Source organism: Caretta caretta, chromosome 11, assembly GCF_965140235.1.
Source record: "Caretta caretta isolate rCarCar2 chromosome 11, rCarCar1.hap1, whole genome shotgun sequence".
Lineage (NCBI taxonomy): Eukaryota > Metazoa > Chordata > Testudines > Cheloniidae > Caretta > Caretta caretta.
In genome coordinates this window covers 56483-72842 of record NC_134216.1, presented here as the reverse complement: position 1 = coordinate 72842, position 16360 = coordinate 56483, and the positions used below count along the sequence as shown (strand labels likewise).

The 16360-nt window shown below is 43.5% G+C and overlaps 1 protein-coding gene across 2 annotated transcripts in view; it reads left to right on the top strand.

The window, feature by feature from the left end:
• The window catches only part of LOC125644827 (unconventional myosin-X), a 305444-nt gene that overhangs the window by 251001 nt on the left and 38083 nt on the right, over window positions 1-16360 (top strand). For both annotated transcript variants that reach the window (XM_075117658.1, XM_075117657.1), the window contains 2 exons: window positions 2254-2396; window positions 14901-15095. In XM_075117658.1, the coding sequence (XP_074973759.1) occupies window positions 2254-2396; window positions 14901-15095 (338 nt within the window). The remainder of the gene's footprint in view (window positions 1-2253; window positions 2397-14900; window positions 15096-16360) is intronic.

Genomic DNA, 16360 nt, shown 5'->3' with positions numbered 1-16360 from the left:
CTCGATGCTTTTTTTTTTGCCTCGGTCTTCACAGACAAGGTCAGCTCCCAGACTGCTGCGCTGGGCAGCACAGTATGGGGAGGAGGTGAGCAACCTCAGTGATGAAAGAACAGGTTAAGGAGTATTTAGAAAAGCTGAACCTGCAAAAGTCCCTGGGGCCAGATGCAATGCATCCGAGGGTGCTGAGGGAATTGGCTGATGTGATTGCAGAGCCATTGGCCATTATCTTTGAAAACTCGTGACGATCGGGGGAGGTCCCGGACGATTAGAAAAAGGCAAATATAGTGCCCATCTTTTAAAAAGGGAAGGAGGAGAATCCAGGGAACTACAGACCGGTCAGCCTCATCTCAGTCTCTGGAAAAATCATGGAGCAGGTCCTCAAGGAATCCATTTTAAAGCACTTGGAGGACAGGAAAGTGATCAGGAACAATCAACATGGATTCACCAAGGGCAAGTCATGCCTGACTAACCTGATTGCTTTCTATGATGAGATAATTGGTTCTGTGGATATGGGGAAAGTGGTGGATGTGATACACCTTGACTTCAGCAAAGCTTTTGATATGGTCTCCCACATTATTCTTGCCAGCAAGTTAAAGTATGGATTGGATGAATGGACCATAAGGTGGATAGAAAGCTGGCTAGATCGTGGGGCTCAACAGGTAGTGATCAATGGCTCAATGTCTAGTTGGCAGCCAGTATCAAGTCGAGTGCCCCAGGGGATCTGTCCTGGGGCCGGTTTTGTTCAGCATCTTCATTAATGATCTGGATGATGGGATGGATTGCACCCTCAGCAAGTTTGCAGATGACACTAAAGGGCGGGGAGAGGTAGATTCACTGGAGGGTAGGGATAGGGTCCAGAGTGACCTAGACAAATTGGAGAATTGGGCGAAAAGAAATCTGATGAAGTTCAACAAGGAGAAGTGCAGAGTCCTGCATTTAGGACAGAAGAATCCCAGGCACTGCTACAGGCTGGGGACTGACCGGCTAAGCGGCAGGTCTGCAGAAAAGGACCTGGGGATTACAGTGGACAAGAAGCTGGATATGAATCAAGAGTGTGCCCTTGTTGCCAAGAAGACAAACAGCATATTGGGCTGCATTAGTAGGAGCATTGCCAGCAGATCGAGGGAAGCGATTATTCCCCTCTATTTGGCACTGGTGAAGCCACATCTGGAGTATTGCGTCCAGTTTGGGGCCTCCCACTACAGAAAGGATGTGGACAAATTGGAGAGAGTCCAGCGGAGGGCAATGAAAATGATTAGGGGGCTGGGGCACATGACTTACGAGGAAAGGCTGAGGGAACTGGGCTTATTTCATCTTCAGAAGAGAAGAGTGAGGGGGGATTTGATAGCAGCCTTCAACTACCTGAAGGGGGCTTCCAAAGAGGATGGAGCTTGGCTGTTCTCAGTGGTGGCAGATGACAGAACGAGGAGTAATGGTCTCAAGTTGCAGTGGGGGAGGTCTAGGTTGGATATTAGGAAAAACTGTTTCATTAGGATGGTGGTGAAGCACTGGAATGGGTTACCTAGGGAGGTGGTGGAATCTCCATCCTCAGAGGTTTTTAAGGCCTGTTTGACAAAGCCCTGGCTGGGATGATTTAGTTGGGGTTGGTCCTGCTTTGAACAGGGGGTTGGACTAGATGACCTCCTGAGGTATCTTCCAACCCTCATCTTCTATGATTCTATAATTGTCCTTAACAGTAATCTTAGAGGTAGATCCCTGGCTGTTGAGAACTGACATAGTTCCATTGACTTCATCGGAGCTATGACAATTTCCACCAGCTGAAGATCTGCCACCTGAGATGCCTTTCTTTGTCCTAGGGGGAATTCTGTCTCTCTCACTAAAGTACTGAGGTGTCAATCGTCAGCTTATGTTGAACCAAGCAGTGGGACTTGAGGGAGGATGACGGGAGTCCATGAGAGGCACCTTCATGCTATTATGATTGGCGTGTGCTACAGATCCCATGCCTGCTGTCTGAATACACTCCTCCCCACAATTTGTAATACAGTCTGGGGGGGCTCTTTCCCCTGTTTAAATGTTCCCCCAACTCTCCATAGTATGTTTTCCATAGGTCTGACTGGCATTCCTTATGCTGAGGCAGAGGGGCTGATGGTTAAAAGTGAAGGCTCAGGCTATGGCTATGCAGGCCCTTTGGCAGAGGGCTGATGGCTGAAGAGAGGTGCTCTGTCTCAACCGTGCTTTTGCTGCAGACATGGATCTGATATGACTAGTTTTAATTCTCATGTTTTCTGGCAGGCCAAATTCCTTTGTGATCATCACAGCAAATCGAGTGATTCACTGTAACAGTGACACCCCAGAGGAGATGCATCATTGGATCTCGCTCCTACAGAAACCCAAAGGCGAATCCAGGATTGATGGTCAGGAGTTTCTTGTGAGAGGTAAAAGGAAACATGTACTGTAACCTTATTCTGCACACAAACTCAAAGAACACATCATCAACATGTCACAAAAATGGAAATCCAAATGGGTTTGGATATGTCACTCACATATATGGAGGTGTCTAGTGTTTGGTATTATGCTAGTTCTGGTCTTATCTAGCCCCTTCATTAATGGACTGGAAGGGGGAGTAAACAGCATGTTCTCTTCTGAAAATTGCCTGTGTAGATTCTCATCATTATGCTGTGTGAGCCCTTGACCCACCCTTGCTGCTGCTTTATGATCTGCCTGAGTGGGAACCTGGCCTCCTTCATAGCTGATGGATGTTTATTGCTGTCCCTAATGGTGGAGAACCATATTTATTTTAGATGTTGTCAGGCTTTTAGAATTATTGAACCTTCATTTCTCTTGAGCTTGATTAGGACTTTGTGATGAAGGGTTATAGGTGGCAAGGTATAAATGAGCCATCTGCCCAAGGGGAAAGAGAAGGCATGTCTCACAAGGGTGATCTCTTTTTGATGCCTTATGTAGCACATTGGTAGTGGTCACTTGCCTGGAAAAAGAGGAAGACATATCACAGACAGGCTAAGTCTATCCATAATGGGCTCATACATTGTCCCTGGATCAGATCGTTCTCGAGAGGGTAACAAAGTAGATGAATTGGTTCTCACCCCCATATGTGCTGGAACTGAGGGGTGCTGCCGTACCACATGGCTTGAAATAGTTTCCATTATATACAGGGTTTACAGTTTGGTTCAATGGCTCTCAGCACTCCCACTATAAAAATTGTTCCAGCGCCCCTGCTAACCCACCACGTGCTCCATGTCCAGCAGTCTGTACTGTGGTGCGTTCCCCCTCTTCCTGCTGGTGGGAGGCAGAACTAAGATTGACAGCCAGCCTGGGACCAGGACTGCCGCTAGGTGGAGAACCTCCAAAGTTCTCTGCTTTCACTCCTACGCAGACAGCAGACCAGGGATCTCCTTATTGTAGCAGAGTCTTTAGGGATAAGATTTCTTAAAATTCTGAATTTAACTAAATGGAGACTCCAAACAAAATATATTTTTTTGAAACAAAGATGCTCTCTGTTGGCCAGGAAATTTTGAGCCAGGCTTGCCCTTCTTGAGGGCAGGATTACAGCAGAATCAGACCTGTTTTCCCCTTCTCTCTTGGCACATTACAAATAAAGAGAACTGTAAATGTCTCCCAAGCCTTATTCCTTCCTTTGCAAGAGTACTGTGACCGGACTGAGAGAGTCTGGTCAGTGTCCCCTCAGAGGGCAACCCAGAGGCATGAGCATGGTTCAGTTCCCTGTAGTCTTCTAACCCCCTCATCAGCATGAGGGCCTGCTCCATGCTGAGCCATGGAATTGGGCTGCAGAGTCCCTTCCCCACACTATGTGGCATGCAGAAAGTGCTGTAGCTCCATCCCATAATGGTGCCTGAATTTCCTGTGGAATAAGCAGCCACTATTGCTGCTGCCAATGACACAGCATCCTCTCCTCTGACTTGCCAAATGAGGATTTCAGCTCTACCGGTCCTTTGAGCCCTGGTGCAGCCTATGTGGAGGAAAATGACCACCCCAGCACCTCTTCCACTAGTACATTCCTTGGAACTCTTAACTCCCTCAGCTTCAGGGGTGTCTCCTGAAGTGGCTCTACTTTATTCTGGACAGAAAGGTGGGCTATGTGAGCATAGAGTCTTCTCCTACCAAAGAAACAGAAAAATCCCTCTCTCATTCTCTAAAACTCTGCCCCCTAGGGGACATGTTCATCAGGACCCTTCTTCTGAAGGTCCCTCCACTTCAGGAAGAGGGTGGTGACCTCCCCCATGTTCTCTTCCAAAACAGCTGTTAAAGTTAGAAGGGCAGAATCCAGTGACTAACCCTCACAGAGATAAAAGAAAGATCAGTTAAAAAAAAAAAAAGACCTGCAGGTTCAAAGAGTCCTCAGTTCAGACTCTTATCACAAGTCCTTGTGCTAAGTGAGGAGGCAGGTGCTCCTGCAGGGATTGTTGGACTCAGAAAAAAGGGAAAGTCAAAGAAGAAGAATGCTTCTCAATCCTCCTCTTAGTCTTCTCCACTGGGGAGGAGTCTGAAGAGCCATAGGCTAAAAAAATTGAGATATAGGAACAAGGAGAGGTAAAATTTTTCCTCCTCATCATCCAGTTTGATTTCCTTTGAGGAAGGGGAATTATCTATCTCAGACCAGGCAGCACTAAAGGAGGATTTATGAGATTCTTTTCCCTCCTCTAATAATTAAGTGTATGTTATGGAAGGTGCTAATCACAGTGGAAATGCTCCCTGGAACAGTCCACAAACCACCACTACCCAAAGAAGTTCAAGAAGGCCTCTCAAATACTTTCTAGCTGCAGCAAAGAAAGAATTGTGTTCCACTCCACGGTGATATTTGAAGACGCAATCAAGGCTTGGTGGGAGTTCCCTAGCAAAGCCAACAGACAGATCCAGTAGTTCTGTTCCTTGCTGAAAGACAAGGAAAATGTAGTTACTCTGCCGAAAGTGGATGCAGCAGCCACTGCCCTGGTCAAAGACACTAATCACTTCGTCGGGAGACTTTATTATAAGAACCAACAGGCCGAAAAACAAAGCATCTCTAAGAAAGAACTCTGAGGCCTCAGGCCTGCTGGACTCTTCAGTAGCCTTTTGTTTTGTCGGGGCTACTCTAGCCTCAATATACGGTATGACCAAGTTAAGCCTGGTTCGAGATAAAAAACTGAAAGCAAGTTTGAATAAGTTCTAGCTAGCAGCTTCCTTTTTTGTAGATGCTTCATTGGATTCCCTTAGATTTGTGGCTTGCTTTGTGGATTCTAAAGTGGTAGTACAAAGATACCTCTGGATCCACCTTTGTAAAGCATATATGCAAGCAATGCACCTTATGACCTCAGCCAAGTACTCAGAGCAAACTGTTTGGTGAGGACATGGACAAAGTGATAGCAGGTGAGAAGAAATCTCCTCTGTTTCATCAAACTAAGAAGAGCTATAGACCTTCCATTCATTATGCCATCCTCTTTTCATGGTTATCAGCCCACAAGAAACCCAGAAAGAGACTAGAAGAGGTAGATGGTCCCATTTCACCGAGTCTGGAAGCTTTACATGAGGCTTTTCTGTAAGATCATCAAAGAAGAACCATCTGCCTGACATATAGTGTCCCATATCTGAAAAGGTCTCTTATTTGCGGGGAAGCTGCAAGTGGGAAACATCTATTTTAAACACAAAGGTACTAGAGACAACTCTATGGTGTTGTGCCGTTGAGCTGACCCAATCCCACAGAGACAAGTTCATAGTCTCTATCAGATCAAAAAACCCAATCAGACACCAAAGAGTGAAAGAAGCAGTCAGACTTCTTCTCTGAATCAGAGCCATGGAGCAGTACAAACAAAACAGAGACTTTGTGGAGTGTATGCCAATGTTTTGATATCTCCAGTGGAGAATGGGGACTTGAGCGATCTTAGATCTCAGGGCACTAAACAAATCCATCGGGTTTCTGAAATTTCACAAGAGAAATATGAAGTCTTGGTCTATGTAATACAGGTATAGATAAACCCAGAAGGGACCACTAGATTAAAATCTGTTCTATCACTGAGGCTCTTATCACCCTATGATTTAATGAGTTCAATAGACCTCAAAGAGGCCTATTTTTTTCTTCTAATCATGGAGAGCTACCAAAAATTTCTGTTCTTCTGTTACAGCAGAAAGCATTTCCACTACATGACTCTCCCTTTTGAGCTAGAAACTCCCCTGCAAGTATTCACAAAGAGCCTGGTAGTTTTAGTGGCCATGCTGAGAGAACTGGGGAGGAAACACATACATCCCTACTTAGATGATCTCCTCATCAGGTCCTTGTCCTATCTGACAGACATTCAGGGTCTAGAGGAGACAGCAACCTGCTAACAGGATCATGGGTTTCTGATGAACATAGAGAGTAAAGTCACCTCCAACCATCTCAGTGACTGCTGCACTTAGGAGTTATCCTGGGCCACCAAGGCAGACAGGAAGTTCATATTAGACAAAAGACAACAGCAAATCCTATTCTTAATTCACCAAATATCATCTGGTCATCAGACATCAGTAAAACTCCTGGCAGAACTCCTCAGCCTGTTAGTTTCATGTGTGTACACTCTACAATGGGCTAGATTTCAGATGAAGATGCTCCAAAAATACCTCCTGCCATACAGGGAAGAAATTGCAACCAATCATCATCTGAGTCACTGTTCCAAGCTCAGTCACCTTCTCCTTTGAGATTCCAATAGAGTATCCTGTGTCAAAGCTGGTGACTCTTGATCACCACTAATGCCAGCCGTCATTGATGGGAAGCACACCTGTACTGGTCAGGGGATTCAGTCAAATTTGGAGAAGCAGAGGAGTGTAAACTGGCTAGAACTAAGGGTCATTAAACTTGCCCTTCTCCTCCACTAGCATCACATAATCATCCACACAGATAACATCACTAGAGTGGCATACATCAGCCCAAAAGAGAGGAATGAAATTTTCCTCCCTCCACAAGGACACTTGGACAGAGCAGCATCTTCTCTTAAATAAAAAACAACCATGCTTAGGACAGAAGTGAGAGCAGATATATAAAATAGAGCTTTTATCAAAAAAAAAAAAAAAGAAAGAAAGAAAGAGAAAAAAAAGTTGTTGATAGGAATAAATTTTAATTAGAAGTAGGGCGGTCAAGCGATTAAAAAATTAATCATGATTAAACGTAGTTTTAATCACACTGTTAAACAAAATAGAATACAATTTATTTAAATGTTTTTGGATGTTTTCTATATTTTCAAATATATTGATTTCACTTACAACACAGAATACAAAGTGTACAGTTCTCACTTTATATTATTTTTTATTACAAATATTTTCACTGTAAAAAATAAAATAGTATTTTTCAATTCATCTCATACAAGTACTGCTATGCAATCTCTATCGTGAAAGTGCAACTTACAAATGTAGATTTTTTTCTTACATAAGTGCACTCAAAACCAAAACAATGTAAAACTTCATAGCCTACAAGTCCACTAAATGTAAAAATGTAATAAGAAAAGCCAAAAAGGAGTTTGAAGAACAGCTAGCCGAAAACTCAAAAGGTAATAACAAACTGTTTTTTAAGTACATCAGAAGCAGGAAGCCTGCTAAACAACCATTGGGGCCCCTGGACGATCGAGATACAAAAGGAGAACTTAAAGATGATAAAGTCATCGCAGAGAAACTAAATGAATTCTTTGCTTCAGTCTTCACACCTGAGGATGTTAGGGAGATTCCCAAACCTGAGCCATCTTTTGTAGGTGACAGATCTGAGGAATTGTCACAGATTGAAGTGTCACTAGAGGAGGTTTTGGAATTAATTGAGAAACTTAACAGTAACAAGTCACCGGGACCAGATGGCATTCACCCAAGAGTTCTGAAAGAACTCAAATGTGAAATTGTGGCACTATTAACTATGATTTGTAACCTGTCCTTTAAATCAGCTATTGTACCCAATGACTGGAAGATAGCTAATGTAACGCCAATATTTAAGAAGGGCTTTAGAGGTGATCCTGGCAATTACAGACTGGTAAGTCTAACGTCAGTAACGGGGAAATTAGTTGAAACAATAGTAAAGAATAAAATTATCAGATACCTAGACGAACATAAATTGTTGCGCAAAAGTCAACATGGTTTCTGTAAAGGGAGATCATGTCTTACTAATCTATTAGAGTTCTTTGAGGGTGTCGTCAAACATGTGGACAAGGGGGATCCAGTGAACTTACTGTACTTAGATTTCCAGAAAGCCTTTGACGAGGTCCCTCACCAAAGGCTCTTATGTAAATTAAGTTGTCATAGGCTAAGAGGGAAGAGCCTTTCGTGGATTGAGAACTGGCTAAAAGACAGGGAACAAAGGGTAGGAATAAATGGTAAATTTTCAGAATGGAGAGAGGTAACTAGTGGTGTTCCCCAAGGGTCAGTCCTAGGACCAATCCTATTCAATTTATTCATAAACGATCTGGAGAAAGGGGTAAACAGTGAGGTGGCAAAGTTTGCAGATGATACTAAACTGCTCAGATAGTTAGAACTGTGAAAGAAAGCAGACTGTGAAGAACTTCAAAAAGATCTCACAAAACTAAGTGATTGTGCAACAAAATGGCAAATGAAATTTAATGTGGATAAATGTAAAGTAATGCACATTAGAAAAAATAACCCCAATTATACATACAATATGATGGGGACTAATTTAGCTACAACTAATCAGGAGAAAGATCTTGGAGTCATTGTGGATAGTTTTCTGAAGATGTCCACGCAGCGTGCAGCGGCAGTCAAAAAAGCATACAGGATGTTAGGAATCATTAAAAAAGGGATAGAGAATAAGATGGAGAATATCTTATTGCCCTTATATAAATCCATGGTATGCCCACATCTTGAATACTGCGTACAGATGTGGTCCCCTCATCTCAAAAAAGATATACTGGCATTAGAAAAGGTTCAGAAAAGGGCAACTAAAATGATTAGGGGTTTGGAACGGGTCCCATATGAGGAGAGATTAAAGAGGCTAGGACTTTTCAGCTTGGAAAAGAGGAGACTAAAGTCTGCAGAAAAGGACCTAGGGCTTACAGTGGACGAGAAGCTGGATATGAATCAACAGTGTGCCCTTGTTGCCAAGAAGGCCCAATGGCATTTTGGGATGTATAAGAAGGGGCATTGCCAGCAGATCGAGGGACGTGATCGTTCCCCTCTGTTCGACATTGGTGAGGCCTCATCTGAAGTACTGTGTCCGGTTTTGGGCCCCACACTACAAGAAGGATGTGGAAAAATTGGAAAACGTCCAGCGGAGGGCAACAAAAATGATTAGGGGACTGGAACACATGACTTATGAGGAGAGGCTGAGGGAACTGGGATTGTTTAGTCTGCGGAAGAGAAGAATGAGACGGGATTTGATAGCTGTTTTCAGCTACCTGAAAAGGGGTTCCAAAGAGGATGGATCTAGACTGTTCTCAGTGGTAGCAGATGACAGAACAAGGAGTAATGGTCTCAAGTTGCAGTGGGGGAGGTTTAGGTTGGATATTAGGAAAAACTTTTTCACTAGGAGGATGGTGAAACACTGGAATGAGTTACCTAGGGAGGTGGTGGAATCTTTTTCCTTAGAAGTTTTTAAGGTCAAGCTTGACAAAGCCCTGGCTGGGATGATTTAGTTGGGGATTGGTCCTGCTTTGAGCAGGGGGTTGGGCTAGATGACCTTCTGAGGTCCCTTCCAACCCTGATATTCTATGATTCTATGATATGATAGAGGTATATAAAATCATGAGTGGTGTGGAGAAAGTGAATAAGGAAAAGTTATTTACTTGTTCCCATAATATAAGAACTAGGGGCCACCAAATGAAATTAATGGGCAGCAGGTTTAAAACAAATAAAAGGAAGTTCTTCTTCACTCAGCGCACAGTCAACCTGTGGAACTGCTTGCCTGAGGAGGTTGTGAAGGCTAGTACTATTAACAGGGTTTAAAAGAGAACTGGATAAATTCATGGAGGTTAAGTCCATTCATGGCTATTAGCCAGGATGGGTAAGGAATGGTGTCCCTAGCCTCTGTTTGTCAGAGGGTGGAGCTGGATGGCAGGAGAGAGATCACTAGATCATTACCTGTTAGGTTCACTCCCTGTGGGGCACCTGGCATTGGGCACTGTTGGTAGACAGGATACTGGGCTGGATGGACCTTTGGTCCGACCCGGTATGGCCTTTATTATGTTCACTCAGTCCTACTTCTTGTTCAGCCGATCGCTAAGACAAACAAATTTGTTTACATTTGCGGGAGATAATGCTGCCAGCTTATTTACAATGTCCCTGAAAGTGAGAACAGGCGTTTACATGGCCCTGTTGTAGCTGGCATTGCAAGGTATTTACGTGTCAGATATGCTAAACATTTGTATGTCCCTTTATGCTATGACCACCATTCCAGAGGACATGCTTCCATGCTGATGACTGGGTCTGCTCAATAACGATCCAAAGCAGAGCGGATGGATGCCTGTTCATTTTCATTGTGTGAGTCGGATGCCACCAATTTTCTTTTTTGGTGGTTTGGGTTCTGTAGTTTCTGCATTGGAGTGTTGCTCTTTTAAGACATCTGACAACATGTTCCACATCTTGTCCCTCTCCGATTTTGGAAGACACTTCGGATTCTTAAACTTTGGGTCTAGTGCAGTAGCTATCTTTAAAAATCTCACATTGTTACCTTCTTTGCGTTTTGTCAGATCTGCAGTGAAAATGTTCTTAAATTGAACATGTGCTGCGTTGTCATCTGAGACTACCATAACACAAAATACATGGCAGAATGCACGTAAAACCACAAAGCAGGAGACATACAATTCTCCCCCAAGGAGATCAGTCTCAAATTTAATTAACGCATTATTTTTTTAACAAGCGTCATCAGTCTCATTATCTTCCTGTAAGCTATCACCAAATTTACAGCCATGTTCCATTTTATTTCCACTGATTTTCATGCCATTTCTTTCAAATATGCACCTCCATCTATCTAAGTCTTCTTCCACTTCCTCTTTGTAGGAGTACTACATCAAAAAGCATGTACCAGGGTGCCATTCTCTGGATGCTTTCTATAACTGCATCGAGCATCTAAGAGAAAAAAAATGGGCTTAGTGCCAAGCCTTGGTGTATTCTGACTCTTACTAGAAACTGCTCAGTTTCTCCATGTGGCCTTCCCAATATGGTAATAGCACCTCACAGATGGATGAGTCTCATATACTTTTATATACATACATACATAATTTTTTAAACATATGAATCAGTTAGTATTTTTCAACTGTGGAAGCCATCATTCTAGGGTTCTTTGCAGACTGGCTATCAGTCTTTGTTCTGCCTCCTACCAGCAGGGAAAGGGGAAATGCTCCACAGTACAGGCCAGTGGGACATGGAAGGTATTAGAAGCAAAATTCACATGTAAGAAGGAAATTTTTCTTTTCATACAACTGGCCCACACAGTCAGTGTGCTGCATAAACTAAAGTTAAACATTTTTAACTTGGCAAGTTCAGATAACTTGCACCCAGGAGATTTAAATGTGTTGACTGAGGAGCTCTGAACCATTGATATCAGATGATAAATCTTTGAAAGCTAGGGAAATTCCTGGTGTCTGGAAGAAAGTCAGTGTTGTTTCAGTATTTAAAAGTAATATTGCTAGCAATGCAATACCAGGGATGACCTGGATAATTACAGGTCAGTTATCCTGATGTTGACGCTGGGCAAAATAATGGAATGGCTGGTACAGGACACTATCACTAAAGAACTGGAGGATAGAAATATAATTTAATACCCATTAACATAGTTCCATGGAAAATTGGGGCCCATCAACAACTTGTTATGTTGTTTTTTGATAAGATTACAGAGTCTGGCACATAAAGGTAACTACTGATATAATATGTTTGGATTTTTGTAAGGTGCCTACCTTAGAACTGCACAAAATTCTGATTAAAAATCATAGAATCATAGAATATCAGGGTTGGAAGGGACCTCAGGAGGTCATCTAGTCCAACCCCCTGCTCAAAGCAGGACCAATCCCCAACTAAATGATCCCAGCCAGGGCTTTGTCAAGCCTGACCTTAAAAAATTCTAAGGAAGGAGATTCTACCACCTCCCTAGGTAACTCATTCCAGTGTTTCACCACCTTCCTAGTGAAAATTTTTTTCCTAATATCCAACCTAAACCTCCCCCACTGCAACTTGAGACCATTACTCCTTGTTCTGTCATCTGCTACCACTGAGAACAGTCTAGATCCCTTCTCTTTGGAGCCCCCTTTCAGGTAGTTGAAAGCAGCTATCAAATCCCCCCTCATTCTTCTCTTCCGCAGACTAAACAATCCCAGTTCCCTCAGCCTCTCCTCATAAGTCATGTGTTCCAGTCCCATAATCATTTTTGTTGCCCTCCGCTGGACGTTTTCCAATTTTTCCACATCCTTCTTGTAGTGTGGGGCCCAAAACTGGACACACTACTCCAGATGAGGCCTCACCAATGTCGAACAGAGGGGAGCGATCACGTCCCTCGATCTGCTGGCAATACCCCTTCTTATACATCCCAAAATGCCATTGGGCCTTCTTGGCAACAAGGGCACACTGTTGACTCGTATCCAGCTTCTCGTCCACTGTAACCCCTAGGTCCTTTTCTGCAGAACTGCTGCCTAACCATTCGGTCCCCAGCCTGTAGCCGTGCATGGGATTCTTCCGTCCTAAGTGCAGGACTCCGCACTTCTCCTTGTTGAACCTCATCAGATTTCTTTTGGCCCGATCCTCTAATTTGTCTAGGACCCTCTATATCCTGTCCCTACCCTGCAGTGTATCTACCTCTCCTCCCAGTTTAGTGTCATCTGCAAACTTGCTGAGGGTGCAATCCACACCATCCTCCAGATCATTAATGAAGATATTGAACAAAACCAGCCCGAGGACCGACCCTTGTGGCACTCCACTTGATACCGGCTGCCAACTAGACATGGAGCTATTGATCACTACCTGTTGAGCCCAACAATCTAGCCAGCTTTCTATCCACCTTATTGTCCATCCCGCCCTTATTTCTTTAACTTGCTGGCAAGAATACTGTGGGAGACCCTTGACTTTAGCAAAGCTTTTGACATGAACAACACGTCCACTGCTTTCCCCTCATCCACAGAGCCAGTTATCGTATCATAGAAGGCAATTAGATTAGTCAGGCATGACTTGCCCTTGGTGAATCCATGCTGACTGTTCCTGATCACTTTCCTCTCCTCTAAAGTGCTTCAGAATTGTTTCCTTGAGGACCTGCTCCATGATTTTTCCAGGGACTAAGGTGAGGCTGACTGGCCTGTAGATCCCAGGATACTCCTTCTTCCCTTTTTTAAAGATGGGCACTACATTAGCCTTTTTCCAGTCGTCCAGGACCTCCCCCGATCCCCATGAGTTTTCAAAGATAATGGCAATGGCTCTGCAATCACATCCACCAACTCCTTTAGCACTCTCGGATGCAGCGCATCCGGCCCCATGGACTTGTGCTCATCCAGCTTTTCTAAATAGTCCCGAACCGCTTCTTTCTCCACGGAGGGCTGGTCACCTCCTCCCCATGCTGTGCTGCCCAATGCAGTAGTCTGGGAGCTGACCTTGTTTGTGAAGATGAGGCAAAAAAAGCATTGAGTACATTCGCTTTTTCCACATCCTCTGTCACTAGGTTGCCTCCCTCATTCAGGAAGGGGCCCACGCTTTCCTTGACTTTCTTCTTGTTGCTAACATACCTGAAGAAACCCTTCTTGTTACTCTTAACATCTCTTGCTAGCTGCAACTCCAGGTGTGATTTGGCCTTCCTGATTTCACTCCTGCATACCCGAGCAATATTTTTATACTCTTCCCTGGTCATTTGTCCAATCTTCTACTTCTTGTAAGCTTCTTTTTTGTGTTTAAGATCAGCAAGGATTTCACTGTTAAGCCAAGCTGGTCGCCTATCATATTTACTATTCTTTCTACACATCGGGATGGTTTGTCCCTGTAACCTCAATAAGGATTCTTTAAAATACAGCCAGCTCTCCTGGACTCCTTTCCCCTAGCCTTATACAAGGCTTATGAAATCTAGTGTTATACAAAATCAATATGGCACATTTTAAATGGATTAAAGACTAAGTGATAGATACAAATTATAATGTAATTGTTAATGGAGAATCATCAACAAGTGGGGGTGTTTCTAGTGGGATCCCTCAGGATTGGTTCTAACCATGTTCAGGAGAAACCAAAGGTTCAGTAATTCTAATAGGCTGATATTAGCCTATCCCATCACACTGAGAGCCTGACATCACTTGGGCACTTCTTTACATCACAAACAGGTTTTCCACTACGAGCTGGGGTTGCTCTGGGGCAGATAGGAGCAGAGGTGAGGTTTTCCTAATCAGCTGTTCCAGGGCTCTTGAGAGAAAGGGAATATGCCTCCTGTTATGCTGAGTAACCATAGTTTGTGGTGAGGTTTATAACTGAGCCACAGCAGTATGATATGTGTAACACCTGGCACTGGCTTTTCAGTAGGACAATGAATTGTATGTGGTCTGTTTAGTCCCTGGTTAGGATACAGGAGATTGTGAATTTCAAGCAAATTCTCACATGTCAAGAGGTGAGGTGTGCTGAAATGAGAGGACTTTTGGTGATGGGGAGGCAAGGGGGAAATCATTCTCACTGAGCAGCAGGGAACAGATTCATCCAGTTGTGGCTCGGGCTATAACAGCTCACGAGAGGAAGGGACATGTCAGTTTATTACCAGTAGTGCCCATAGTGTGCTCAGTGAGATAGATCCTTCTAGAGACAGATTAACTAGACCATGGAGGGTACTGCTGTCTTGAGTAGAAGGGAAGATGGAGGGCCCACCAGAGGCCATTTAGGAGGAGCTTGAGATCTGGGTACATCCAGCAGAGGATAGAGAGCTGCAGGGTTCCACCAGCAGGAGAGAGGCAAACATCCCATCAGTGACTCTCTCCAATAACTTAAAGGTTATTGTGCCTCTTTCCCGTTAGGCTGGCTTCATAAGGAAGTTCAAAGCAGCAACAAGACATCCTCTCTGAAGGTGAAGAAACGCTGGTTTGTGCTGACAAACACCGCCCTTGATTACTACAAATCTTCAGAACGCACAGCCACCAAACTTGGCACACTTGTTCTCAATAGCCTCTGCTCTGTGGTCCAGGCTGATGAAAGAGTCTTTAAAGAAACTGGTAAGAGAGACAAACAAAAAGGAAATTCATTTTTCAAGAACAGTCTTCCTATCTGTGACTGACCAAGGGAGGGAGGTTTCAGGATATGATACAGACAGCGTGATGAAGAGTTATATAGTGAGAAGTGCTCTGTGCCTTTATTTGGGCTGCTGTGTCCAATTGTTGCTACTTCACCGTATGAAAACAATGAAGAGGTCTGAAAAGGTCAAGAGAAGAATGAAGGTTGTCTGTCATCACCCCTGCATGTGACCACCTAACAAATTATCAATTAGACAGTAATTTAAAGTTGTTCAGTTACAGTCCCTCCAACACATTACCGAAAATCAAGGAGAAACAGTAGTTTAGGCAAGCCCAATCTATACACTTCAACATACTACCCAGGGGTTCCCAGATAGCTCCCTTCAGAACAAATTCCCTGGCACTTGCAATTTGGATTTATCCCAATCCACGCACGCAGTTCCTCTAAATCACACTCAGATGCACAAACTTAACTAACAATAGCCATGTTCCCTACTGACATTTGTCCACTCATAAAGTCTATTATTATTTGTATTACTGTAGCACCTAGGGGTCCTAAGTATAGACCAGTGACCCCATTGTGTTAAACACTATACAAACACAGAACAAAATAGATGGTCCCTGCCCGCAAGGGCTTACAGTCTAATTATACAAGAGACAGCAGATGGATATAGATACATGAGGGAGCACAGGTAAACTATGACAGCATTGCTCAGGACATCATGAGTTGTGTGTGCACAAAAAAGCTAGAGGTAGGAGGTATAGCAGTGCATGGGAGTGTGAGTTAGAGCAATGGTTCTCAACCAGGGGTATGTGTACCCCTGGGGCTACATGGACTCATCTAGACATTTGCCTGGTTTTACAACAAGCTACATATACTAGCAAAGTCAGTACAAATTAAAATTTCATATAGATGACGACTTGTTTATATGGCTGTATATATGATATGCTGAAATGTAAGTACATTTATATTCCAATTGATTTTTTTTTATAATTCTATGGTAAAAATGAGAAAGTCAGCAATTTTTCAGTAATAGTGTGCTGTGACCCTTGTATTTTTATGTCTGATTTCGTAAGCATGTAGTTTTTAAGTGAGGTGAAACTTGTGGGTACACAAGACAAATCAGACTGCTGAATGGGGTACAGTAGTCTGGAAAGGTTGAGAGCCATTGAGTTAGAGGGTCTCGGCATGTGCACTGGGATTGGATACATGCTCAAAGTTGCAAGTGCTAGGCTCTGTTCCAGGG